The sequence below is a fragment of the Dermochelys coriacea genome, chromosome 4 (assembly GCF_009764565.3).
Source record: "Dermochelys coriacea isolate rDerCor1 chromosome 4, rDerCor1.pri.v4, whole genome shotgun sequence".
NCBI classification, from domain to species: Eukaryota; Metazoa; Chordata; order Testudines; family Dermochelyidae; genus Dermochelys; species Dermochelys coriacea.
This window is the reverse complement of record NC_050071.1, coordinates 91,486,717-91,513,543: the sequence shown is the minus strand read 5'-3', so window position 1 is coordinate 91,513,543 and position 26,827 is coordinate 91,486,717. Positions and strand designations below refer to the sequence as shown.

At 45.4% G+C, this 26,827-nt stretch overlaps 1 protein-coding gene across 2 annotated transcripts in view; it reads right to left on the bottom strand.

Moving 5' to 3' along the window:
* The window catches only part of PDCL2 (phosducin like 2), a 96,182-nt gene that overhangs the window by 27,327 nt on the left and 42,028 nt on the right, over positions 1-26,827 (bottom strand). The window contains exon 1 of one of the 2 annotated variants that reach the window (XM_038400066.2): positions 7,158-7,378. The exons of the other annotated variant lie outside the window; for it this stretch is intronic. Coding sequence (XP_038255994.1) covers positions 7,158-7,163 — 6 coding nt within the window. The 5' untranslated portion in view covers positions 7,164-7,378. Of the gene's footprint in view, positions 1-7,157; positions 7,379-26,827 lie in introns of those variants that run through there. 2 annotated transcript variants of the gene reach the window in all.

Sequence of the window (26,827 nt, the reverse complement as noted above, 5' to 3'; positions counted from 1 at the left end):
GGCTTCATGCAGCTTGGTCAGAGCAAAGGATCCTGCCCATTATGACAACCTAAATTAGCTCCTTCTCTCCTTGAAGTGCAAGAAATCCCATTGATTTGGCCCAATACTGAATTTGGAAGATTTCAAATAGCTCCTCTCTTGTGCCACCGCTTTGGAATCTGCACAGAGCTCTCCATTGCACTCACTTCACAATTTACAGACCAAATCTCCTCACATCTCCTCTCTTTGTATACATCATCCAGTGCCCAGTTGTGACAGCTTGTCGTAGCCCACAGTCCTCAGCTCTGGCATCTTCATGCAGTGACCTTCCTTCCCTAGCAGCACTGAAATCTTCACACGCTGTTTTATTTGCAAAGAGTGAAGCTGAATGCACCTTAAGTTGAATATAATTAAACGCTGTGGATTGTTCTGCCCATGTGACTGAGTTGCTTCCCCCTATCTCCACCAGTTCTCAGTTCCCCTGGTGTCTCATTCATAACAGTCCCTCCTGGTAACATAGGCTCTTTGACTCCAGTTCCACTGATCATGATCCATCTTCCCTATTTTTACAAACATTTTAATATAAACATTAAATAAAAATAATTGATGCCCACACTCCATGTCCCTTCGGCCACAGGTTGCTAACATGGAGCTGAGTTGGAGTCTTGTCTTTACTACAGATTCAGCTTGTTACATAGTCTTTGAGATAGTTTGGTCTCATCAACAAGTGACCATGCCAAGAGTGATCTCTTTCTGTCTCTGAGTCTAGCAAACTGTCTTCTGTGAAGTCTTCTTGTGGGACTGGCCTCTGGATGGTTCTCTGTCTCACCATTCTATGATGATCTCTGTAGGCTCTCTGAGTGTTGTGTTTGCTGACTTATAAGTACCATCTTCCTTTAGATTACTTGTCCCTCTTGCGTAGTCAACTCGTATGACGTGGGTGCCATTGCATCCCTCACAACTCCTTGAATCCATGCCTTCTCAGTGTCTTTCTGACAGCTGTATCCTTACAGGAATGTCTATATCCAGGGTCAGTAGGTCCTTGGCTGACCAGCGGTATTGTAGTGCCTGCTTTCTCTGATAGTTGGTCATCTCCTCTTGGTGGTGTCCCCAGCCTTCTGGCTGCAACTGGTCTCCTCTCATTGGTAACAGGATTTTTGGTCCCTTGCCCCATAAGTGCCTGTGCTGGACTATTGGCACCTGCGTGATGAGGTATTCCTGTGTGCCAAAAATGCTAACAGAAGGGCCTGAACCAGAAGAACCAGCCTTGTGTAGCAGTTTTAGGTGTTTTCACAGCTGATTTCACCTTGCCCATTACTCTGTGAGTATGCTGGGGAGGAGGTGCAATGGTCAAACTCTCATCTAGATGCAAATTCCTTGAATTCTTCCCAGGCGAACTGGTATCCATTGTTGGTGAATACAGTGTCCAGAATGCCCTATCTTGCAAATCTTCAATTTACCAGTCACTGAGTTGCTTCTTGTATCAAGCGGGTCATCAACCTCCCAAAAATTTCAATAGTAGTCCACTGTAATCAAGTGATGCTTTTCCTTGAAGGTAAATAAGTCCACTCCCACTTTTTCCTATGGTTGGGTGGGCAGCTAACATGGGAACAGTTGTCTGTTATCACACAACTGGCAGATATCACACTCTTCTATCAAGGAGCAGAGTCGTATAATAATTCCCAACCAATAAACACTCTTGAACCTAAGACACCTGCCAATGTCAAGGTGTGAGGAATTATTTTTTGCATAACATCCTTACATAACGAGGCAGGGATAATAGCTCTGTGTTCTTCAAACATGATTCTATCCTGCACACATAGCTAATGTTTCATTTGAAAATATGGTTCTGCTCCTATTGGTACTTGACTTTTGTCTTCTGGTCACCCTGAAAATATCACTCTCTTGATGACCTGTAGTTGAATGTTCTTTTCCATAGCCTCTTTGATTTCCATCAGCTTCATTGTTGAAACTGGGCGATAGTGTAGCATGATGATAGATTCAATGTCCTGATCTCCTTTCCCCACCTTATTGATGCTGGGTTGATTGTCCTGCTAAGGGTGTCAGATAACAACCCTTAACATCTTGGAAAATATCTGATCTCTACCTGGTAGTGCTGGAGGTGCATCACTGTGCACTGCAATCTCTTTGGAGCACGACGAAGAGGTTTTGCCATAATTGTCTTGATTATGCAACTGGAATTTTCCTTCATGGTAAGCACTGTGGTTCCGCTGTGGGGTCTACTTCCAGTCACAGCTTTCCTTTGAGGTACCTATCACCTTTGAAAACATCCTATTTACTTTTAAAACTGTTTCCATTGTCTATGGGTCTTCCAATAGACTATAAAATTCTGACACTGCGCCATGATCATATTTATGGCTTTTACCGCTGTATGCCCCAAGGGTCTGTGGTGCTTATGATCCACCGCTACAAACTTCAGCTGGTACCACCTGTTATTTTTCAGGTTAGTCACCATGAGATCACATTTTCCTATGGCTGCAATGTGTCCTCACTGTACATTACTAGATTGTGCCTGCTTTTTGTAAAGGGTGTGTTCAAGGCCAATTCACCCCAATGAATCATACTGCAGGAAGCTGCGCTATCCAGCTGCCATCACATAGAGCGTTTCCCTGTCAACATTGTTGCATACATAGTGGTTGGTATTGTCCCTTGTTGCTTTCCTGTCCCAACAGACTGAACCTGATATGTTCTTGGACTCAAGGAAAGAGTCATGATGTGATCACCACTGTGATGAGCTATTCCCCTCTTGTGCAAGTCTGACTGAAGCTTTCTGAGACCTTTGTCTGCTCTTGCACACACCGCTAAAATGGTTCAACCTGCCATATTCCTTGCAGTGGTGTCCTAATGCTGGGCCTTTCTCCTTTACCAACTCATACTGCCTCTCATAGTAAATACATCTCACCGTTGATATACAATCCTGGCCACCTGCTCTCCTTTTCTATTGTCTCACTGTACATATTTCTGGGAGTGCTGCCCCTCCTAGGATTTTCATCCTTTCTCCTGAGGCTTCAACTGCATACCCATGTGTAGGAATATATAGGTTTAATTTCCTGTGCTAAAAATAAAAAAATGAAACCTTGAAAGAATGCTTTGTTAGGTAAAAGAAGAAATTAAACTTGGAGCCTTTATTAGCAAGGACTAATTAAATGGAATGAATAATGGAGGAAAAGTTCCTAGGACAACTGCAGATATGATAAAGATAAGTAAACTATTGTGAAGGGAATCTTTGCAGTGCCTGGACACTTGCCAGCTAAATAGTCAGGGATGGTTCAGACTGGTTTTGACAAAAGTGGAGACCTAAAACTGATTGATATCAGATACATAGATATATTATAAAGGTATAAAAGGGGAAAGAATAGTTGGGGTCATTTGCTAGTGTCTGCCTGCCTGTCCAAGTTAGAGCCAATCAAAATAGGTTTGAGGATTCAAAGACTAGTCTTGTTGTAAGTACTTGCTCAATACTAATAACTGCATGTTATTGTATGGGTCCGATGATTGCTTAGGTAATTAAGGCACATTTGGAGCAGCTGTATGAATATCATTTGGCCTTTGAATTTAATAAATGAATTTACGGTTATACTGGTGTCAGAGATAACCTGTATCACTGATGATAATAATTCCAACACCATATTTATTGTATAGGCATTTGTCCAATGTGCGATCCCCTTCCCAGTGCAGCCATTCCCACACATGGTGATCCCTTCTGGCCTTAAATTTTATTACTTGGAACCATTAGATCATCTTGTCTGACCTGTACATCACTGGCCTCCAAAACAACCCAGCACCGACACACTAAACCCTACAACCAAAAAGAGACCAAAAAAGTATCATAACCCACTATCACATTCCAAATTGGGAGTCTGTCAAGCCCCCGAAACTGCATGCAGCAGTCAGTGTGCATAAGGCTGTACATAAAGGCCTATCCCCACCCCTTCAGATTGGTCTCTAGTGAAAAACTTGTGTCACTCCACAGTTTTCTTCTGCTTTGTGGAGCAATAGGTTCCCAGGGTTCATAGGACTGCTGTGAAGCTTGAGGCATGGTGAGCTTCAGAGTGCTGCAGATCTTTTTGCCCAATAAGGTAACATATTAGTTATACTTTTCCTGCTGTTGTAGTCCTCCCACATGACTAGCTCTGTGTACATCTGGAACTCCTCCTTCCACTGGGCTTATCGCTGGGCTAGGTTTGTATCTTCAAAATCCAGAGGGCTTCAGACCAACCGTGGCAGACATGGACAGCTGCTGCACTTCAGAGTACTCACTGGTCAAACGCTGCCGCCACGTTTCATTTGCAAAGACTGAAGCTGAATGCAGGTTAAGTGCAATTTTATTAAAAACTCTGTGGATTGCTCTGTCCACGTGGCTGTGTTGCTTCCAGCCTAACTCCACCAGTTCCCCTGGTGTCCCATCAACATTTGGCCCCAGGGAACATTGACCTTCTGACTCCAGTTCTATTTATCAAGATTAAGGATACAATTCTGTCACAGAGATCACAGATTCTGTGACTTTCCAGGAACTCCATGACTACTTTTGGGGCAGGGCGGAAGCAGCTGTCAGCCCCAGAGTCGCTGAAGCAGTGACCCCAGGGCTGAAGCAGTGGTTGGGTTTAGTCAGCACCCTTGGGGCTGTAGCAGCAGTAGTCAGCCCCTGCCGCAGGAGCAGTGGCAGAGCTGGAGCAGCTGCCAGCGGTCAGCCCCACTGCCATTAGAGCTGGAGCAACTAGCTGGCCGCCTGACAGAGCAGCTGGCTGTGGTTGGGACAACCCCCCTGGGGCTGGAGCAGAGGTGATCAGCCCCTGCCGCAGGAGAAACAGCAGCTGGGCTGGAGCGGCTGCAAGCCCCCAGCAGTGCTCTATTTGTCTCCCCCCATAGGGTATTTTTAGTAAAAGTCAGGGAGAGGTCATGCACTTCTATGAATTTTTGTTTATTGCCCACAATCTGTTCCTTACTTTTACTAAAAACACCTAGGATAGAATCTTAACCTTAATCATGATACAGGCAGCTCCCTCTATTCCCCCACCCCACAAAACAATCTGAAGGTTTGATTCATTTGTATGGATTCCCACACTCCACAGTGCTGACACTTTCACCCAATGTGACACAGAGGCCCCACAGGCAAACTATTCTTTACAAGCAACTCCTATCTCAGACCTGACAAACACACTACACCTAATACACTATTTTCACAGTATTTATCCATGAAGGCTAGCATGTGAAATCTCTGCTGAAAGCTTAAAACTTATCAATATTCATAATCATTGCAAGATGTGCACATGGGTAATATTTGAGGAATAATGTAACCATATGGTAAACTATGCCTTATGATACTGAAGTACAGCTTGGTCATCATGGAATCATATGTTTCGCTGATGGCCCACTCAAGTGGGAGGGAGTTGTCACCCCTCCCTGATCAGACAAGCTTCAATTGTCTGTCCTTGCTCTATCCCAGAGCTGTCAATGGAAAACCATGATAACTACAAACAATCAAATCCACTTGGAGGAAAAAAGGAATGTTAGACAGAGGATCATCCTGTCTGTGAATAAAGAAAAAAGACTTATTCAGTATATCAGAGTGTGGAGAAAGACACTCTGTATCCCTTCACTAAGGAGCCATCTTGTTGAGTACAGGGGTGTTTTGAGAATGGCTAACCAGAATCCAGTCTATTATCTCTGCCACAGACTGTCTTTTGAGGGAAAAACCTACTTATTACAGAGGTTCTCAACCTTTTTCTTCCTGAGCTGTCCTTCCCACTCTGCCCCCCTCCCCCACCATGCTATAAAAACTCCTGGCCCAACTTGTTCCATAACATGGTTTTTCTCCATATAAAAGTCAGGGTCGACGTTAAGGGATAGCAAGCAGGGCTATTGGCCAGGGCTCTATGCCCAAGGAGGCTCCGCAAAGCTAAGTTGTTCAGGCTTTGGCTTCACCCCCGGTGGCAGGGTTGGGGCTTGAGCTTTCTGTTCTGGGCCCCAGTGAGTCTAATGCTGGCCCTGCTTGGCAGACTCCTTGAAACCTGCTCACAAACTCCCAGGGAGCCCCAGACTCCTGGTTGAGAATTGCTGCTTTATTAGATAGGAAAGTTAACTAACTATAAATGTACATCCTTGTTCTTGTTTTATTGTTTTGTTTTGTATTGCAACCATTTGTTTCCATCAGACTCATGTTTCCAATAGGACTTCTGTTCTTTCTTAAATAAACCCTCTTTGATTTTATTGTAAGTGCTCATAAGTGCAGTGTGTTATACAGGAATGATGATTTAACATAAAACTCATAAACTAAGAGTACAATGCTCCTTTGGGAGCAGAGAATCTGGGATTTCTGAGAGAAGCCAGTACCAGGCGTTGGAAACCACAGGGGAAGGTTTCAGACAGACAAAAGGACCTCTTGTTAACCTGCAAGGCAAAGACATGGCTGGCAGAGCCTGCAGGAGAGTGATTGAGTGGCTTTAAGGCTGGTGGTGCCAGGGAGCTAACCTCCAGTCATCATAGGCAAGAAACCCTACAACTAGAGTTAGTGGGTAACAAGCTGACTCATAGTCCTGGGTATCCTGAAAAACATCCACCAACTCCTCCATCCAGTCCAGGCTTCAGCACCTTCTTGCAGCTTCCCCACTACCCCGCCATGTCCACATCTTTGTGCCACTCCCTTCCCCAGCTTCCCCCACCTCTGGCTGCAGCGTCCACACCTTCGCACATCTGCTCATACAAATCCAACCACACCGCTGTACAGCTTCACATCTTGCTGAGCAGCCCCCAGCGTGACCCTTTTCATCCAGCTTCCCCAACAGCATCTTCACAGGACTGCTCTGTGCCTGACACCCGCTTGCCTGAAATTACACACCTGCCCCCCAGCCCTGCCTGTAGGTGCACAAGGCCTGCACTCCCCCCCAGCTCCCTCACCTTCATGAAGCTCCCACTCTCACTTCTGCATACAGGTGGGTCCCACCCCCACCCCTTAGCTCACCCCTCTCCTCCCCCACTCCCTCCTCCCCTTCCCCCCCCACTCCCTCACCCCCCCAGCTCAGCTCTCGCACTCCAACACTTCCTCCCCCCAGCTGGGCTCATCCCCACACTCCCACCCAGCCACAGCCCACTTCACCCCCACCCCCAGTTCTGCAGTGCCGGCGGCTTGCCCTCTCCGAGTCAGGCTGCGCTTTCACCTGCATGGCCCACACGGGGGTGGGATGGGGGTGTCACTCGCTCTCCCCACCGAGGCAGCTGGGTCTACTCGCGGGTGCGGGGAGGGCTGTGTCAGGGCTGGGCCCTGCGGGCGGACGGAGGGGCGGGGGTCGCGTGGCACTGTCCTTGCCGCAGGGCAGATCCCGCCTTGGCTGACGCTGTAGCACCTTGGCGTGAAGCAGGCGCGAGGCCAAACAGCTATTTGGCGGCTTAGAACGGCCCCCGCTTAGACACAGAGGAGTGGGCGGGGCCATGAGAACGGTTATTTGCGTATTCAAATCAGCGTCCTCGGCGGCCGGTAGAACCTGGCCGGGCTACAGCGCGGACGGGCGGCCCCGCCCAGGTTTAACGGCGGCTGCGCGAGCTCCCGAAGCTCTGCTCTCGGTCGGGTGGTGGCGGGGGGCGCTGGGCTGCCTCGCGCCTGTCGCTGGCTCACGGGCAAATCCATCTGCCGTGAAACGCGCTGCATCCAGCGCTCCCCCAAGCTTTCAGGGCTCGAAGGGCCTCGAGGGTGCGCCTCAGAAGTGCGTGTTTGCAGTGGACGTGGAAATACATAGCGAGAGTCCATGTGTAAATAGTGTGACCCCTTACCCCAGATGCACCCAAAACTGGCACGTTCGCTGTGCTGAGTTCCCACCTCAGTGGCTACATTCCCTGGGTAATGTCAGAAGAAGGCGATTCATGGACCAGTGTAGCTGGCTCCTTCCCTCACCAACGCTAAATTGCCACAAAGGGGCGTGGGGAAGGGTGTGCGACAGTGGCGCTCAGTAAAAACAGCTGCACGTGGTAGACTGCATGGTCATTACGCTTGATGGTGGCATCAGTCCTTTAGAACCTTTTCTCTGTACCATATTAATTAACCTATCTGGGTGGTTATTTGGAATCTCCAGCATATTTCATCACAAACCAAAGGGTGGTTAATATTTAGCAACTTTTACTGTAACTTCTGTATGTATTGTATATCACTAGGACTGATTGTAAATGGTGGATTCACAGGGCATTCAGATAACGTCCTTACAGCTTAGGATCTCCAGTCCGTACCCTCTGATTCTCAGCTGACCTGATCCAAGAGATTCACCATTCTCTTCAAGAAGCAATATAGGTAAGGCTAAGTATGGCAGCCACTCAATTTCAAACAGATTTTGGCCTATTTTTAGTGGGTTTTCAGCTGTTTTTATTCCTCTGTAGCTAAAGATGGAATGAATATGGCCTACAATATTTGTGTCTGAAATATTTATCAAATTTATACAAAAACTGAAACTAGACCACTCCTCTTTTGCTGAATTGCCATTTCAAGAATTCAGAGCAGATTAAAAATATAACTAAAGACAAAACAAGAGGGTGAAAATAACATGGTATTTTGGTTTATGCTGTTTGATACAAATAGCTTATTGGATCCATTCACAACAACTTGGTCTAGCAATGTATTCCAAACATTTGTTTTATGACTGTTTTGTTAAAAAAAAAAAGTGTATCTTTTCTGATACCATGCTGGCTTTTGATAAATAGTGATTTGAACTGATTATGTTCATCTAAGGAATCTCTAATGACACCAGCCCATATCAGGAAGTAATTCAAAATTCCAGCTAAGAAGAGCATGGATTTTCCATTTGGGGAGACTGAAGAGAGCACTATGCTCTGCTGGTGGAAATCACTCTGAGGTATCTCTTTGCTAGCAAATTAGATTGTGTTACAGCATGACTTTGAGGAGTCATGGTGACTAATACAATGTTAAGCACTCTGGTCTTGGCTACACTGGGAACTTGCATCCTGTTAGATTATGATGCTGAAGAGTTGCGATAACTCCCTTAATGTCTTGTGCCAGCTATACATACCACTACTCAAAATGCAGGAGGGGAAGAAGGCTCCGCAAACCAGCTACATCTCTGCTGGCCAGTGAGTAGTGTAGCAGTGCTGGTGTGCTGGCAGATACTGCACCACACATAGACGCAGGATAGTTTACTTCCTCCTGGAAGCAATGGTGAGGCCAGAAGATCATTAGCAAAATCACAATCTCCTTCCTGGGCTGCTCAGCAACATGCTGACCTTTGCTCAGGGTGGATCATTACCTCATGATCTATTGTAGCCCCCAGAGTTAACACAAACTAGTACTCAGTGGAGACAGGAACTGTTGTGTGTATTATTGTGTCAGCAGGTAGTGAGTGTTGAGGGAAAAGCTAATATGTGCAGAGCTGGCACCTTTTGGCGCCAGCCACTGTCTGTGCAGCACAGACCGCAGCACATTTGGAGAATCGTTTCGGGCCTTGAAACTGTTCAGCACAGACCGCAGCACATTTGGGGAATCGTTTCGGGCCTTGAAACTGTTGTCTTTCCTGTCTTTGTGGTATGCGAGGCACGTTGTGTAACTGCATGTTCCGTTTTAATGATAAAGTTGTTGACATTCTCAGAACACGAGAAAGCACTCCCCAGAGAGTGGCTGAGGATGGGGTGAGGATGGAATTCATTGGTTAAGGGTGCCGATGCACGAGGGCAGCACGCGATGTCAGATGGTATATAAGCTTTGCATAAACTGTATACGGGGTCCCCTCCTGACTAGTGGGGGGGCACCACGCTCGAGCGTAATGCATTAAACACAGACTGGAAACTCTGCAGATGTGGACCTGGTTTTTGGTGCCTCAGCCTAAAACTCGAACCGTGCGTGACCGATCAGGTATAATTCGCAACAGTTTTGGCACCCCAGATGGGACCTTAGGCTCGTCACAAGAGGCATATTGAGGTCGCGTTCCTCCTCGCGGACAGCTCTAGCCGGCAAAAGGTGAATTTACCTTGGAGAATTCCGACGGGGGGGAGCGCGAGCAGTCGCTCGGACGATAAGGTGGCACATTAGGTGTCCCCTCGGTTGCCCAATTATGGGCTCTGGACAGAGTATCAAGAAGGGGACCCCTTTGGCGGAAATTCTAGAGAACTGGAAGAATATTTCAGGCACCCATGGGTTAAATAAGAAGAAAACTACTGTTTTATGTAAAGTAGAATGGCCAGTAATTCAGGCCCTTCCTCAGGTATCTATGCAATGGCCACCTGACGGGTCATTTGCAGGGGAAATATTGACTGCGTTGAGAAAGAGGCTGGAAGATAAGGCTCCAGCCCAGATGGATTACTGGTATGTATGGGACAATTGGGCTTATGCGCGTGCGAAAGGACGTCCTCTTACCTCTTCTTTTTCTTATCTGTCCCAGGGGTCTTCGGCCCCACCCTATCCTCTGCCTACTTCCTCTCCCTTTCCTCCGGCTTATTCTCAGCCTTCTGATTCATGCCCGCAACCCTCCCGGTCGCAGCCTCCCTGCTCATGCGGACCCATTCTGGATCCACCGATTGCTTTGCAAGCCCCTCTTATTCAGCAACCTCTTGTCTCCCATACGGTGGACGGAGGTGAACAAGTTGTTTTCCCCTATGTGCACCGCCCCTTTGGCCCAGGCGACTTGATAACATGGCAACAGCAGATGCCTCGCCTGCGTGATGATCCGGAACTGGTATTACAAACAATTCGATCTGTGTTTACTGCTTTTAATCCTGCCTGGGGGGATGTTCAGGTAATCTTGGACACACTTTTTACTCCCGATGAGAAGTATTCCATCTTGGATGCCAATAGGCGCTGGGCAGGAGAGGATGGTGTCCATACTGCCTGGCCCCTTGTTGATCCTGGTTTGAACCCTAATGTTTCTGCCCAAATGGACCTCCTTAAAGCAGGCAGGGACGGTCTCTTAAAGGCGGTGCGTAAAGCAGGTAGTAAGTCAGCTAATTGGTCTAAAATTCGTGAATGTCAGCAGGAGGTCACTGAGCATCCCTCTGCCTTCCTAGCCCGCTTGTCGAAACGAGTCCGCATATACGGCAGCGGCGTCGACCCAGAAGCAGAGACAAACCGTCCAATGATGGTTTCCTTTTATGTCGATCAAGCAGCCCCAGACATTAGAAAATATTTCTCTAAACATGTGCCTGATTGGCCAGGGAAACCTCTCCAGGAAGTAGTCCGCTTGGCCACTTTCGTGTTTAATGGCAGGGACGAGGAGAAAGCTAAGGAAAAGCGTAAACAAAAGAAGGAAGAAGTAAGTATGTTGGCAGCCGCGTTGCAGGTCCCAGTTGGGAGTCAGAATTGGCGGGAGCATGGCGGGGCGAGAGGCAGGGGGCGGGGACGAACAAAGCCAAGAGGAAACTGGGTAAATACGAAATTTGGCACTTGTAACTACTGCAATCAACCAGGACACTGGAAAAGGGAATGTCCCCTCCGCCCAAAGGGGGCCCCTTGGCAGGAGCCAGTGCACAATGGCCTGTCCGGTTTTTCCCAGACTTCTCAAGAGTATCCTCCCACCAACCCTTTGAATCAAGTTGACCCCCAGTGACTGGAGGCAGAGATTTTGGGAACTTTGGGAGAGTTGGAGTGAGACCTGGGAATGCAGTCACAAATTTACCTGCAAATTGGGGAACGTTTAGTGCCTTTCTTGGTAGATACAGGAGCCACCCTTTCCACTATAACGTTTGTGCCAGAGCCAGTGTCTAATACTAAGGTGTGGGTGCAAGGTATAGAAGGAAACCCCTGCCCGGCTCGGTTATCTTACCCTATCCCCATTAAGCTTGGTTCTCTAAAGCTATCCCATAGGTTTGTTATAATGCTGGAGGGCCCAGCAAACCTTCTGGGACGAGATGTGCTGGGCAAATTAGGAGCACATATATATTGTGCCCCTGAGGGGCTTCGTCTGATTGTTCCAGATTCGACAGTTGCCTCTCTTATGACATTGACTATGTCTGTTCCCAGTGTACCCTTTGAATTGTCTAGTGTTCCCCATTTTTTATGGAGTACAAATTCCACTCATGTGCGTCTCCTTAAATCTGCGGTTCCGGTGAGTCTAACAACTAAAGATGGGCCGCCCCCTTCCGTGAAGCAGTATCCCTTGCCAAGGGAAGCGGAGGAGAGTATCTCACGTGTTATTGACAGCTACTTGGCACAAGGAATTCTGGTTCCTTGTAGTTCACCCTGTAATACGCCCATCCTTCCGGTAAGAAAACCTAAACCAGGAACTGACGGGCACCCGGTTTATCGGTTTGTTCAGGATTTACGCGCTATTAATGACTACGTTATAGCCCCGCATCCAGTTGTTCCTGACCCGAGTACTATTTTGACATTAATTCCTCACTCGGCCACTTGTTTTACTGTAGTCGATTTGTGTGCCGCGTTTTTTAGTATCCCTTTGCACCCGGATTCCCAATATCTATTTGCCTTTACCTGGAAAGGTCAGCAATTAACATGGACGCGGCTCCCCCAGAGATTCTCTGGATCCCCTACTATCTTTTCTCGCATTCTCACAGCAAATTTGAAGGACATTGTTTTGCCCGGTTCTTCGGTTTTGGTTCAGTATGTAGATGATTTGTTGATTGCCTCTTTGGACTATAGCACATGTTTAACTGATTCTGTCGTTTTACTTACTGCATTAGCGAATAAAGGTCATCATGCGTCCCCATCCAAGTTACAGCTGTGCCTAAATCAGGTAATTTATCTGGGTTTTGTAATTCGGCCTGGGGAGCATTTATTATCTCCCGATAGAGTGCGGGCAATCCAGGATTACCCGCGCCCGACAACAAAAAGACAGTTACGGGCTTTCTTAGGGGCTGCCGGCTTTTGTCGACCTTGGATCGTGGGGTTTGGAGAACTAGTAGAACCCCTGGTCCAAGCTACCACGTCATCAACCCTCGACCCGATTTCCTGGACTATGGAGAGGGAGACTGCCTTTACAGCGGTTAAAAAGGCTTTGGTTACGGCGCCCGCCTTGGGATTCCTGGACTACGGTAAACCATTTTTTCTTTTTAGTCATGAACAACAGGGAGTGGCTAGTGGAGTCCTCCTACAATATCTTGGAGACCGCCCACGATCCATAGCTTATTATTCAGTACAACTGGATCCTGTTGTCCGGGGCTCTGTTTCCTGTGTGCGGTCGATTGCCGCAGCGGCCATCATGGTTGAGCGTTCGCGACCCATAGTTCTGGGACATCCCCTGACTGTTTGGGTCCCCCACGAGGTTGAAATTCTTTTAAAACAGCATTCTACCCAGGCGTTGTCTCCACAACGAGCTCATAAATATGAACTAATTTTGTTGGCCGCTGATAACATCACTCTACGCCGCTGCAACACTCTTAATCCAGCGACTTTGTTACCCCTCCCAGAGGATGGCATCCCTCATCATGTGTGTATGGACGTCGTCACCCAGAATGGTAAGCCCCGCCCGGATCTAACAGATTCTCCTTTAATGGAGTCCGATCTGCTTCTCTTCACAGATGGGTCCTCATATTATTTAGATGGCTATCGGGTTTCGGGGTATTCAGTGACTTCCCAGACCGATGTTATAGAAGCCGCTCCTTTACCACCATCATTTAGTGCCCAGGGTGCAGAGTTGTATGCGCTCACGAGAGCTTGCTTATTGTCTGCGGGAAAAACTGCTACCATTTACACAGACTCGAGATATGCTTTCGGAGTTTGTCATGCTACAGGCCAGCTTTGGAAACAGCGTGGATTTCTAACTTCATCAGGTGCAAAAATAGCTAATGGTCCCTTGATTGCTGCGTTGCTAGAAGCTATTTTAGTTCCACGCCAGGTGGCAGTGGTACATTGCTATGCACACAAGCACTCCGATAGTGCTGTTTATCAAGGTAACGCGTTAGCTGATTCAGCCGCAAAAGTGGCAGCTCTACAACCTCTTTCTGTGTCGGTTACCCTCCCCTTGGATGGGTCTTTCCCACCTGCGGATTGGACATTAATGTACACTGATGTATCCTTGGAGGAATTGGGCGAGTGGAAACGTTGGGAGAGTGTGGAGGGCGCGGACAAAATTTGGCGAATGGGGGGCAAACCTATCCTTCCCCGTCGTTATTTACTGGCAGCTGCTCATTATTTTCATTCCCTGGGCCATGCTGGTATTCAAGGCACAGTGGCTGCCATACTCCAATCCTGGGCGGCACCACACATTTATTCTGCGGTGAAGCGTATTCTTGGATCCTGTTCAACTTGTTTGGCATTCTATGCTATGACTCAGTCTGATGCCAGTTCGCGGGGGGGGAGACCTTGGGCGAATTTTCCGTTTCAGCGTCTGCAAATGGATTATGCAGACATGCCCAGGCGTTCAGGATTCCATCACCTTCTCGTTATAGTGGACCAGCTATCTGGGTGGCCTGAAGCGGTACCAACGAGGAAAGCAGATGCGAGGTCTGTAGTTAAGTTTCTAATGAAGGATATTGTACCTAGGTTTGGTGTTCCTGAAGTTATAGATACAGATCGAGGCTCGCACTTTACTGCGAAAATTTTGGAGGAACTGTATAAATGTTTGGGAATCACTCGACAATTACATACTCCGTATCACCCTCAGTCTGCTGGTCAGGTGGAACGCATGAACCGAACAGTAAAGACAATGATAGCAAAGTTCTGTAAGGAAACTGGACTTAAATGGCCGGAAATCCTGCCAATCGTCTTATGGCATATAAGGTGGACACCGCGCATGCCCCTTGGCCTGTCCCCATTTGAGGTGTTATTTGGTAGACCCGCTTTAATTCCAGGAACCTACGTTCCAGCACATGCTAGTCTCTTGGATGGTGACGAAACTCTGGCCAAATATGTTGCTAGGTTACAAAAGGAGCTGATTGATAATCAATTTAAAGCTCAATTGTGTCAAACTGCACCGTTGGGATTGCAAATTCACTCATTTAAGCCAGGGGATTGGGTTATGGTAAAAAGGATTCCCCGCACAGACCCCTTGGAACCTAGGTGGGAGGGGCCGTATCAAGTTCTGTTATGTACTTATTCTGCTTTAAAGGTTGCAGGAAAGAGCTCGTGGATCCACCACAACTACGTTAAAGCAGCGACAGCACCTCCCCAGGACCCGAGTGATCCAGCGTACGAGCCATTCAATGGATGAATATTACAACCAACCCGTGGACCGAACCCTCCAATTACTGGAATCTTCACAGCCCACCAGGACTTCTTGTATTTCTCTTTTGGACTTGTATATTGGGAATAGGGGTTTTTGTATGGTACCGGGGCGGATGTTACTATTGGTATGGTTAGCCCGGGGGTTTTTCCCCCTACTCCCAAGTCCAGTACAAGGGTGGGCAGGTAATAGGTTTTTGAATTTGACTCGGGCTATTACGCAGAATATAAATCAAACACAATGTTGGATATGTATCCATACCCCCACATATATTAGTCAGGGAATTCCATTGGTGGGGGTCCCTATCCCTACTAATGAAACGCGTTTGTCTACATTATGGGCTAATACTACCTTTCATTGGAATATCACTATTCAAACATGGTCTATTGACATGGTGGCCCAGGGCAATTATGCAATCTGTGTTAGAAGAAATTGGAATCCTGAAAATGGGAATTTTGTAGGAACTTTTATGGGGTGCAATCGTACTATCAAAATTAGTTCGGGGATGGCAACCGTTTCAAATTATTCAAGGGCCCCTTGGCCCATCCCTGAAGGATCAGGGTGGTATTGGTTGTGTAACCACACAGCCTATAAAGTTCTTCCAGTAGGATGGTATGGTACCTGCACCCTAGGAGCAATAATCCCTGCTGTAACAGTTTATCAGAGTCTAACACGAAAAGAAATTCGCAATATAGTATGGAGGGATTGGCGAAGTATCCCTTTTAATTCCCTTTTCGAGCGGCCCACGGGTTTTCATTCCTTTGCGCGCTGGTTTCTGCCATGGTTAGGAGTAAGTGAGCTAGAAAAAGCTATAGTTAATATTTCTGCTGCCTTAGAGCAGATGGCCAATGCCACTGCAGATGCTTTATTTGCCCTCCAAACTGAAGTCACACAATTATCTCAAACAACCCTGCAAAATCGCTTAGCATTAGATTACCTCCTCGCTAATCAGGGTGGGGTATGCGCTTTAGTTAACTCCAGCTGTTGTGTTTTTATAAATCAACACCATAGGGTAGAGACTGATATCTATATCCTCAAGCAACAGGCGACTTTATTTCATCACATCAGTCTCGATAATATCAGTACTGGATTGCAGGAAGTATGGAATTGGCTCACATCATGGATGCCGGATCTCGCGGTCTGGGGAAGACGTGCTCTGTACATGTTCATATTGATTGCTGTTTTCTTTGCCGTGTTATTTGTATGCCTTCAATGTTGTAAAATGTGTTATTCGCAGTTATTAGTCCTTCATCGTGGTTACTATATAGTGTTAACTGACGTACAAAAAAAAAAGAGGGAGGACTGTTGAGGGAAAAGCTAATATGTGCAGAGCTGGCACCTTTTGGCGCCAGCCACTGTCTGTGCAGCGCAGACCGCAGCACATTTGGGGAATCGTTTCGGGCCTTGAAACTGTTCAGCACAGACCGCAGCACATTTGGGGAATCGTTTCGGGCCTTGAAACTGTTGTCCTTCCTGTCTTTGTGGTATGCGAGGCACGTTGTGTAACTGCATGTTCCGTTTTAATGATAAAGTTGTTGACATTCTCAGAACACGAGAAAGCACTCACCAGAGAGTGGCTGAGGATGGGGTGAGAATGGAATTCATTGGTTAAGGGTGCCGATGCACGAGGGCAGCACGCGATGTCAGATGGTATATAAGCTTTGCATAAACTGTATACGGGGTCCCCTCCTGACTAGCGGGGGGGCACCACACTCGAGCGTAATGCATTAAACACAGACTGGAAACTGCAGATGTGGACCTGGTTTTTGGTGCCTCAGCCTAAAACTTGAACCGTGCGTGACCGATCAGGTATAATTCGCAACATGGGTAACTAGAGGAAGAACTCTAACCATGACCAGTCGACACAATGTTAAACACAACAATACCTGTCACCACTGAATGATATGTTTACTATTATGTTAATTACCATTACCCCTCAAAATCATGCTCTGACACAACTTAATTTGTTAATGAAAACAAACTGAGACATGTGAATTCAAGCAATGAAGACTGAGAGGCCAGCTCTGCTCTTGTGGGAAGAATTTGTTATCTCCACATAGGAGAGAGATTCCACATCGATGTGCTTAAGTGTTTTTCTAAATCAGGGCCATAATGCATTTGTGTTATGCCAGCTAATACAATTAATTTATGATTATATTTTAAGTTAAATAAATTAGAGCTATTTTTCTTCTAAAATAGTATAAATTGTTTCATTTTGCCAATCTAAATTAAACAAGGGTTGAGAAAACACTCTTTGAAAAGGGCACCACTTTTTTTTAATTCATCCTTCCTAAAAAATGATTTAAATGATTACTTGGAACGTTTTCTTAACCGACATATTTGCATTCTTTCCAACTGCATATAGTCTAATGGTTCTTCAGGTACTGTTTTGTAATAATGCAGTTTTATATACAATGGCATTGCAACAAAAAAATCATACTGGAAGAGTGAGATTTCATGCACTATTTTAGAAAAATCAACATATGGGGAAAGTTTGGCTGGCTTTTATGTATATGTGTGCGTGCATGCATGTATAGGGTCTGATTTTCCTCCTTCACGTTTTACAAGGATGTAAGTCTCTTGACTTAAATGGAGTTTCTTACTTTATCTAGGCACGAGAGCATACTCTGTGCTTTAGTGTACAGAGATAAGCCTATTTGACTCTGAATCTGCATAGAAATATTATATATACACACACGCACACACTATGCTGTTAGTTTAACTTAAAAATGCCTACTTTCAAAATGCATTACATAAAAATTGAAAATTCCTCAATAAAACATTCCATTTAAAACAACTCTACTGACTGCTTTGTGTGTGTGTGTGTGTGTGTGTGTGTGTGTGTGTGTGTGTGTAAATAAAAAGCGTATAGCAATACTGGTAGGGACAATATTTTTTGCATGCAAGGATCTAACACTGATTTTTTTGTTTACATTTTTATTACACACAACTGTATACATCATGACACTAGAAATCAATTGAATAATTTTAAGATGCTTTTAATATACTCAAGAAATGAAAGAAACATTGGCAATTTTAACAAAATCTGATTTAGGAACATTTACATTCTAGCGATTTTTTAAGAATTGTACAAGTGTTAAGGAATAATTTTTGTGAGCAAAACATTATGTCCATGTATTCTGCATTCCCACAGCATAAGTTCTAGGTAAGGAATAAAAATCCTGAAAAAAAAAAAAACCAGTAGTTGTTAATACAGTTATATGGATATGATTCTACATATCTAAAATACAATAAAGGGAATAAAAAGGATACTCAAATACTGAATCATAGTATTGGTAAAGGAAATCTTTCATGCACCTCTCTGAAGTTTTTCAATTAGCTAACTCATTTGGGGTCCAATCCTGAAGTCCTTACATGGTTTCAATGGGAGTTGTATCTTTGTAAGGACCTCTGGATTTGGGCAAAGCTCTGTTCTCATCTCATTATACACATGCAACTCTCCTTGATGCTAATGGGATTTGTAGTGAAGTTCTACTCAGAAAAATTATAAAAATGAGATTGTGGGGTTTCCTGTTCATTCTTTAACGATTTCTGGATGAAATTTTCACAGATTACAAGTTTGTTTTTTCCTCCCAAACAGTCACTGGCACTAGCTCCACAAACTTGACTTTCAGGTTCCAGGTTAAGTTGGATTCTGTCTGGTTCATATATTGTCACTGGTAAGTAGCAACTTTCCAAACTGTCTGTAGATTTTGGGTTCCTCAGATTTTTTTTACTGAGACACCTATGGCCTGATTCTTAGGCCATGGTACACTTTGAGCAGGGGATATGATTCCTAGGTCAAGTACACATACTCAGCACTAGCTCTCATTAGCTAGTGTGCTAAAAATAGTAGTGTAGTTGTGGTAGCATGGGCTACTCACCCCAAGTATGTACCCATCATGTCCAGGTGGGTTTATATTTGGGGCAGCCAGCCTGTGTCAGTCACTGCCCATGCTACCACAGCTACCCTATTTTTAGGGTGCTAGCCTGATGACAGCTAGCACCAAGTATGTCTGCTTGAGCTAGGAATCACACCTGGAGCACCAAGTGTAGACATACCCTTAGCCATGGTCTACACTAGGCGGGGAGGTTGAATTTAGCAGCGTTAAATCGATGTAACCCTGCACCCATCCACATGACAAAGCCCATTTTTTCCCAACTTAAAGGGCTCTTAAAAATCTATTTCCTTAATCCACCCCCAACAAGGGGATTAGCGCTGAAATCGGTTTTGCCGAGTCGAATTTGGGATACTGTGGACACAATTAGATGGTATTGGCCTCCGGGAGCTATCCCACAGTGCTCCATTGTGACCACTTTGGACAGCACTCTCAACTCAGATGCACTGACCAGGTAGACAGGAAAAGGCCCGCGAACTTTTGAATTTCAATTTCCTGTTTGGCCAGAGTGGCAAGCTGCAGGTGACCATGCAGAGATCATCAGCAGAGGTGACCATGATGGAGTCCCAGAATCGCAAAAGAGCTCCAGCATGGACCGAACGGGAGGTATGGGATCTGATCGCTGTATGGGGAGAGGAATCCGTGCTATCAGAACTACGTTCCAGTTTTCGAAATGCCAAAGCATGCCATAACAGGGACCCAAAGCAGTGCCGCGTGAAACTTAAAGAGCTGAGGCAAGCCTACCAGAAAAGCAAACTGCCCCTCTGGGTCAGAGCCCCAAACATGCCGCTTCTATGATAAGCTGCATGACATTTTAGGGGGTTCAGCCACCACTATCCCAGCCGTGTTGTTTGACTCCTTCAGTGGAGATGGAGGAAACACGGAAGCAGGTTTTGGGGACGAGGAAGACGATGAGGAGGCTGTAGATAGCTCACAGCAAACAAGCGGAGAAACCGGTTTTCCCCCGACAGCCAGGAACTGTTTCTCATCCTGGACCTGGAGCCAGGTACCCCCCGAACCCACCCAAGGCTGCCTCCTGGACCCACCAGGCAGAGAAGGGACCTCTAGTGAGTGTACCTTTTAAAATACTATACAAGGTTTAAAAACCAGCATGTTTCATGATTAATTTGCCCTGGCATTTGTGGCTCTCCTGGATATACTCCCAAAGCCTTTGCAAAAGGTTTCTAGGGAGGGCAGCCTTATTCCATCCACCATGGTAGGACACTTTACCACTCCAGGCCAGTAGCACGTACTCGGGAATCATTGTAGAACAAAGCATTGCAGTGTGTGTTTGCTGGCGTTCAAACAACATCCGTTCTTTATCTCTCTGTGTTATCCTCAGGAGAGTGATATCATTCATGGTCACCCGGTTAAAATAGGGTGCTTTTCTTAAGGGGACATTCAGAGGTGCCTGTTCCTGCTGGGCTGTTTGCCTGTGGCGGAACAGAAATGTTCCCCGCTGTTAGCCACGGGGGGGGGGGGGAGGCAAAATGCAACCTTGTAACAAAAGCACATGTACTATGTATGTAATGTTAACAGCCAGGTTTACTGTGAAAGAGCGTACCCATTGTTCTATAAAATGTGTCTTTTCAAACACCACAGTCCCTTTTTTTTCCCCCCCTCCACCAGCTGCAGGTGTTTCAAGGATCACAGGATCTTCTCCTTCCCAGAGGCTAGCGAAGATTAGAAGGCCAAAAAAACCACACAAAACACCGCACTCACGATGAAACGTACAGACCACCGCTAGAGGCCTTGTGTAACCAACTGCCCTCCTCCCCAGGTTCCATAGCCTCCTCACCCAGACGCCCAAAAACGCGGTGGGGGGTCCTCCAGCCACTCCACCCCAGAGGATTGTCCAAGTAACAGAAGGCTGGCATTCAATAAGTTTTAAACTTTTAAAGTACTGTGTGGCCTTGTCCTTCCCTCCTCCACCACCCCTCCTGGGCTACCTTGGTAATTATCCCCCTATTTGTGTGATGAATTAATAAAGAATGCATGAACGTGAAGTAACAATGACTTTATTGCCTCTGCAAGCGGTGATCGAAGGGAGGTGGGGAGGGTGGTTAGCTTACAGGGAAGTAGAGTGAACCAAGGAGCGGGAGATTTAAAAGAGAAACAAACAGAACTTTCATACCATAGCCTGGCCAGTCATGAAACTGCTTTTCAAAGCTTCTCTGATGCACACCGCACCCTCCTGTGCTCTTCTAACTGCCCTGGTGTCTGGCTGTACATAACCAGCAGCCAGGCGATTTGTCTCAACCTCCCACCCTGCCATAAACGTCTCCCCCTTACTCTCACAGATACTGTGGAGCACCAGCAAGCAGTAATAACAGTGGGAATACTGGTTTTGCTGAGGTCTAACCGAGTCAGTAAACTGCGCCAGCATGCTTTTAAATGTCCAAATGCACATTCTACCACCATTCTGCACTTGCTCAGCCTGTAGTTGAACATCTCCTGATTACTCTCCAGGCTGCCTATGTATGGCTTCATGAGCCATGGCATTAAGGGGTAGGCTGGGTCCCCAAGGAAAACTATAGGCATTTCAACATCCCCAACCGTTATTTTCTGGTCTGGGAAGAAAGTCCCTTCCTGCAGCTTTTGAAACAGACCAGAGTTTCTGAAGATGTGAGCGTCATGTACCTTTCCCGGCCATCCCATGTTGATGTTGGTGAAACGTCCCTTGTGATCCACCAGTGCTTGTAGCACTATTGAAAAGTACTCCTTGCAGTTTATGTACTTGCTGGCTTGGTCCTCCTGCCAAGATAGGGATATGGGTTCCGTCTATGGCCCCACCACAGTTAGGGAATCCCATTGCAGCAGAGCCGTCCACTATGACCTGCACATTTCCCAGGGTCACTACCCTTGATATCAGCAGATCTTTGATTGCGTTGGCTACTTGCATCACAGCAGCCCCCACAGTAGATTTTCCCACTCCAAATTGATTCCCGACTGACCGGTAGCTGTCTGGCGTTGCAAGCTTCCAGAGGGCTATTGCCACTCGCTTCTCAACTGTGAGGGCTGCTCTCAGCTTGGTATTCTTGCGCCTCAGGGCAGGGGAAAGCAAGTCACAAAGTTCCATGAAAGTGCCCTTACACACGCAAAAGTTTCACAGCCACTGGGAATCGTCCCAGACCTGCAACATTATGCAGTCCCACCAGTCCTGCCCCGTTAGCACCATGATGCCCACATTGGCAGGGCCCATGCTTTGAGAGAAGTCTGTGTCCATGTACTCATCACTCTCATCACCGTGCTGATGTTGCCTATTTGCCCAGTTTCGCTTTGCCAGGTTCTGGTGCTGCATATACTGCTGGATAATGCGTGTGGTGTTTAATGTGCTCCTAATTGCCAAAGTGATCTGAGCGGGCTCCATGCTTGCCGTGGTATGGCGTCTGCACAGAAAAAAAGGCGCAGAACGATTGTCTGCTGTTGCCCTGACGGAGGGAGGGACGACTGATGACATGGCTTACAGGTTTGGCTTACAGGGAATTAAAATCAACAAAGGGGGTGGCTTTGCGAGAAACTGAATGGCCGCCTGAAGGATAGAACTCAAAACTGGGTTTATCAGGCTGTTGATTTCAGAGGGAGGAAGGAGAAAATGAATACAAAACAAATCTGGTCTATTTCTTGTTTTGAGCCACTTCATCTATCTTTATACATCATGCTGGCAGCAGACTGTGCAGTACAATCGCTAGCCATCGTCACCTCCTGGGTGCTTGGCAGAAGACGGTGCAGTATGACTACTGGCCATCTTCTTCTGCCAGCTGCAGATTAAAAGACAGTGCACTGCCGGTAGGACTCAATCGCCATGACACGAAACAAGGGAAATGACCTGGCTGAGTCACTCCCATGTTTGCCCAGGTGCCTGGTTAAAAGAGCACCCAGGACTACGTCGACGACGGCTACCAGTCATACTGCACTGTCTGCTGCCAAAAGGCAATAAACTGCTGCTGTGTAGCGATGCAGTACCATGTCCGCCAGCCCCCAGGAGACATATGGTGACGGTTAGCTGAGCAGGCTCCATGCTTGCTGTGGTATGGCATCTGCACAGGTAACTCAAGAAAAAAAGGCGCAAAAAGATTGTCTGCCCTTGCTTTTACGGAGGGAGGGAGGGAACGGGGGCCTGACAATATGTACCCAGAACCACCTGCGATAATGGTTTAGCCCCATCAGGCACTGGGATTTCTACCCAGAATTCAAATGGGTGGTGGAGACTGCAGGAACTGTGGGATAGCTACCCACAGTGCAAAGCTCCGGAAGTTGACTGTTGCCTCAGTACTGTGGACACAGTCTGCCGACTACATGCACTTAGAGCATTTGTGTGGGGACACACACACTCGACTGTATAAAAATGCTTTCTACAAAATCAGCTTCTATAAATTCGATCTAATTTCGTAGTGTAGACATACCCTTAGAGATACTCAGCATCTAAAGCTCCCATTGACTTCAATTTGAGATGTGGATGCTCAGCAATTCTGAAAATCAGGCCATAGGGATCTCAAGTTGGCTATCCTAAAGTCATGGCACCCAAATTAGTGAACATTTTTTGAAGATGCGGACCTTGGTTTAATTGTATAAAGGAAGCAGGATTTGGATGTGCTTCTTGATTAAAAATATGAAATAAATACCTTTTCAGTGGAAACCTGCTGATCTCCTTCCATTGCGTGGCTAAAAAACAAATATTTCATAAGAAATTAACACTGTAAAACCATCCAAGGTTTAAAGAAGAAGGTCCCAGAGTATTGACTGCATTTTGCAAATCTCTTGAGTTATACCATATCTTTTACAGGATAATTTCTCAGTTAAAGAGACTGAAATGAGCACTGTTGTCTATGCTTTTCATCTTCTGAAAATTGTTTATACAGCAAATTTACACACATTAAAAACAGAGGGCCAGACTGGGCCAAGTTCTGTTTGAGTTTGCAAAGGGGGAGGAGAAGAAGGCAGAAGGAGCTCCTTTCCATTTTTTCCTCCCCTTTCCATTTTCACCTAGCTCATCATGGTTATCCAGACCTTTGTTACCTCATGGCTAGATTATTGCCATGCACTGCAAACTGGACTAAACTTTTGCTATTGTCTAGTGCTGCCAGTGCAGAATACACAAATCCACAACATATAGTACTTTACACCTGTGTTCTCTGGATCAGTGATTGATCTGGGTTAACTGTAAGGTATTGTTTTTGACCATTAAACCTTGAATGGTTTGGGTTTTATCTATTGGAGAACCTACCAGCTCTTCCTCCTCATATATTACAGGTACAGTTCAGGTCCTATGAGGCACTTGAGTTGAAAGTCCCCTATAAATGGAAAGGAGCTTGCAGCAGGGAATCATCACTGAGGCATCATTGGCTTTGGAATTCGCTTCTCTACTTAGTCCTCTAGAATTTGAATTTGGGGACTTTAGGACACACTGCAAGAACATACTGGTAAACTGTGAGTATACTGGTGAAACAGGCCCCTTGTTGCTAAATTCTGCTATATTTCATTAAAAGCATTTTGGGTTACTATAATTTCAGGTAAATCATCCAAAAATGGAGATCTTTCCTATGTTTGACTATTATTCTTCATTCTATTCATAGTAGATAGAAATGTGATTTTAAATTATTATTGTGATGTCATAGGTGTTCATGGTAATTTACAGACTAATATAAAAAAAGTCACTCTAAGAGATCATAATTTAAGTCCTAGTGGTACCACTTGGCCCATGCCGCTTCCAGAAGCTCCCATTGGCCTGGAGCAGTGAACGGCGGCCACTGGGAGGCGAGATTGGCTGAACCTGCGGACGCGGCAGGTAAACAAACCAGCCTGGCCCGCCAGGGACTTTCCCCACACAAGCAGTGGTACAAGTTTGGGAACCACTGCCCTAAACCAAAGTCATGTGTTATATATCAGAGTTGGCAAGGTCTCATTTACTTTACACCACCCTGTTAATTGCTTTCTTGCTAAATCCTTTCCACCATCCCACTGGTGTACATTTCACTAATTTTGCACACTCAATGAAGGGCTGATTCAGCTTCCATTAAAGTCAATGGAACAACTGCCATTGACTGTAATGGGAGCTGGTTCAGGCCCAGAATAGCCACCTTTTATCTGACATGTAAAATACACCACTGTTTATGTCCCCCTTGAATTTTATTTGGCCTTTCAGTTAATCATAACTGTTTAACTCCAAGTTTCATACTAGAGAAATGTAATATACAAAATGTGTACTGTTTGCCAGCCAGCTTTGTATTTAAATAGAAAAAAAAAAAGTTGAGACTTTAGCCAACAAAAACAAGGAAAGTCAATATTAAGGATGAATTGTCACCCTTAACTTAATCCATTATGGTAAGAAATAGCAAAAAAGGCTTAACTGCTTAAGTTTAGGATGGACTAAGTATATTTTGATGAGGTATGTTTTATACCCACTTTGCTGAAATGCAAATGACAAGACAAAATACAAGCAAAGGGGAAAATCAGGCCTAGTGTGTATCTTGTTGCAATATAAACTACTGGTGTCTGTATATATCATAGCACTATATGTAGCATGTAGAAATACTGTTTTGAACAAAGCTTTTATTTACTGGGTAGACAAGGATGATTTATGTCTGTCTGCATGCGTTCTAAATCCTTATTAGTTCAAGGCTTATACATGTGATAATAATTGATCATTTATTAAGAAACAGCATGCGAACATGTCCATACAGCACACACTAAGACAGCATGCCAAAACTTCTTACAGTATTTTTGGTGGAAAAGCTTTAGAAAATCAGTTTTAGACATGATCTCAGAATATTCATTTAGTAGATAAAAAGCATTTTTCAATTGGTATGTAGGAGAAAATGTTCCCATGTCAAGACACTGACACTTCCATCAAGGATAAATATTTACAATCCAATTACTATCTAATCCTGAAAAGTGCCTAGTACTGACACCTATTGATTTTTATTTAATATTTCTTTTGCAGTAGCACCCAAAGGGTCTAGTCAGGCCCTGTTTTGCTAGTTACTGTACTAACACACATTCCCTGCCCTGTAGAATTTATCTATAGAGCTCAATAGAAGTACCAGGTGCTAAGCACCTCTAAAAATGCTAGGTGTTTATAATGGGAATGCAGATAGATCCTTAACTATAATAAGTGCTACAATGGAAACAAAGTCCCTGGCTCACATTGATGTTGAGTACCGTACTTTTTGAAATCGAACCATCAGTTTGAAAAAAGAAAAAAAAAAAAACAACAAAAAACAACCATACCCTGAACAAAAAGTAGCCCCTGCTTTGAATCCCTCCAGGTCCTTGAAGTTCCTCCTGAAAATGCATTTCAAAACACACAAACTTGAATAACCCAACTAATAAAGAAAATTGTCCAAATACAATAATACCCGGAACTAACCAAGGAACAAAATTTACGCTATTTGTATTAATTTCATTTCAACATTGAGATGGAGAGAGGTTTCTAGCAGTTTCCCTTTAATACATATATGAGGCTGTCTATATACATAATAGAACCATTATACAGTACCACTGTATCCCTCTGATCCTCTAATAGCTATGCTTTATGCATAGGTCTCACCTTAAACAATACAAGAGAACTCCTCTTCAGAAATAATTTTGACAAGGAATAACCATTTAACAGTTAAGGGCAAAATTTTGTTTACACTTTTGACTCAGTTGAGTCAGAATTGTTCTAGAAATGCACCAACACAGTGAGCAGAATTCAGCTTTGACTTTCCAAGTTGCATCACTCATATTTGTGATGACTGCTTGGGGACAGTTTGAGAATTCTCAGAATTCATGGGCTTAAGGACTCCCCTCCTTCCCACATCTAGCTGCAAAAAAAAGGAGAGT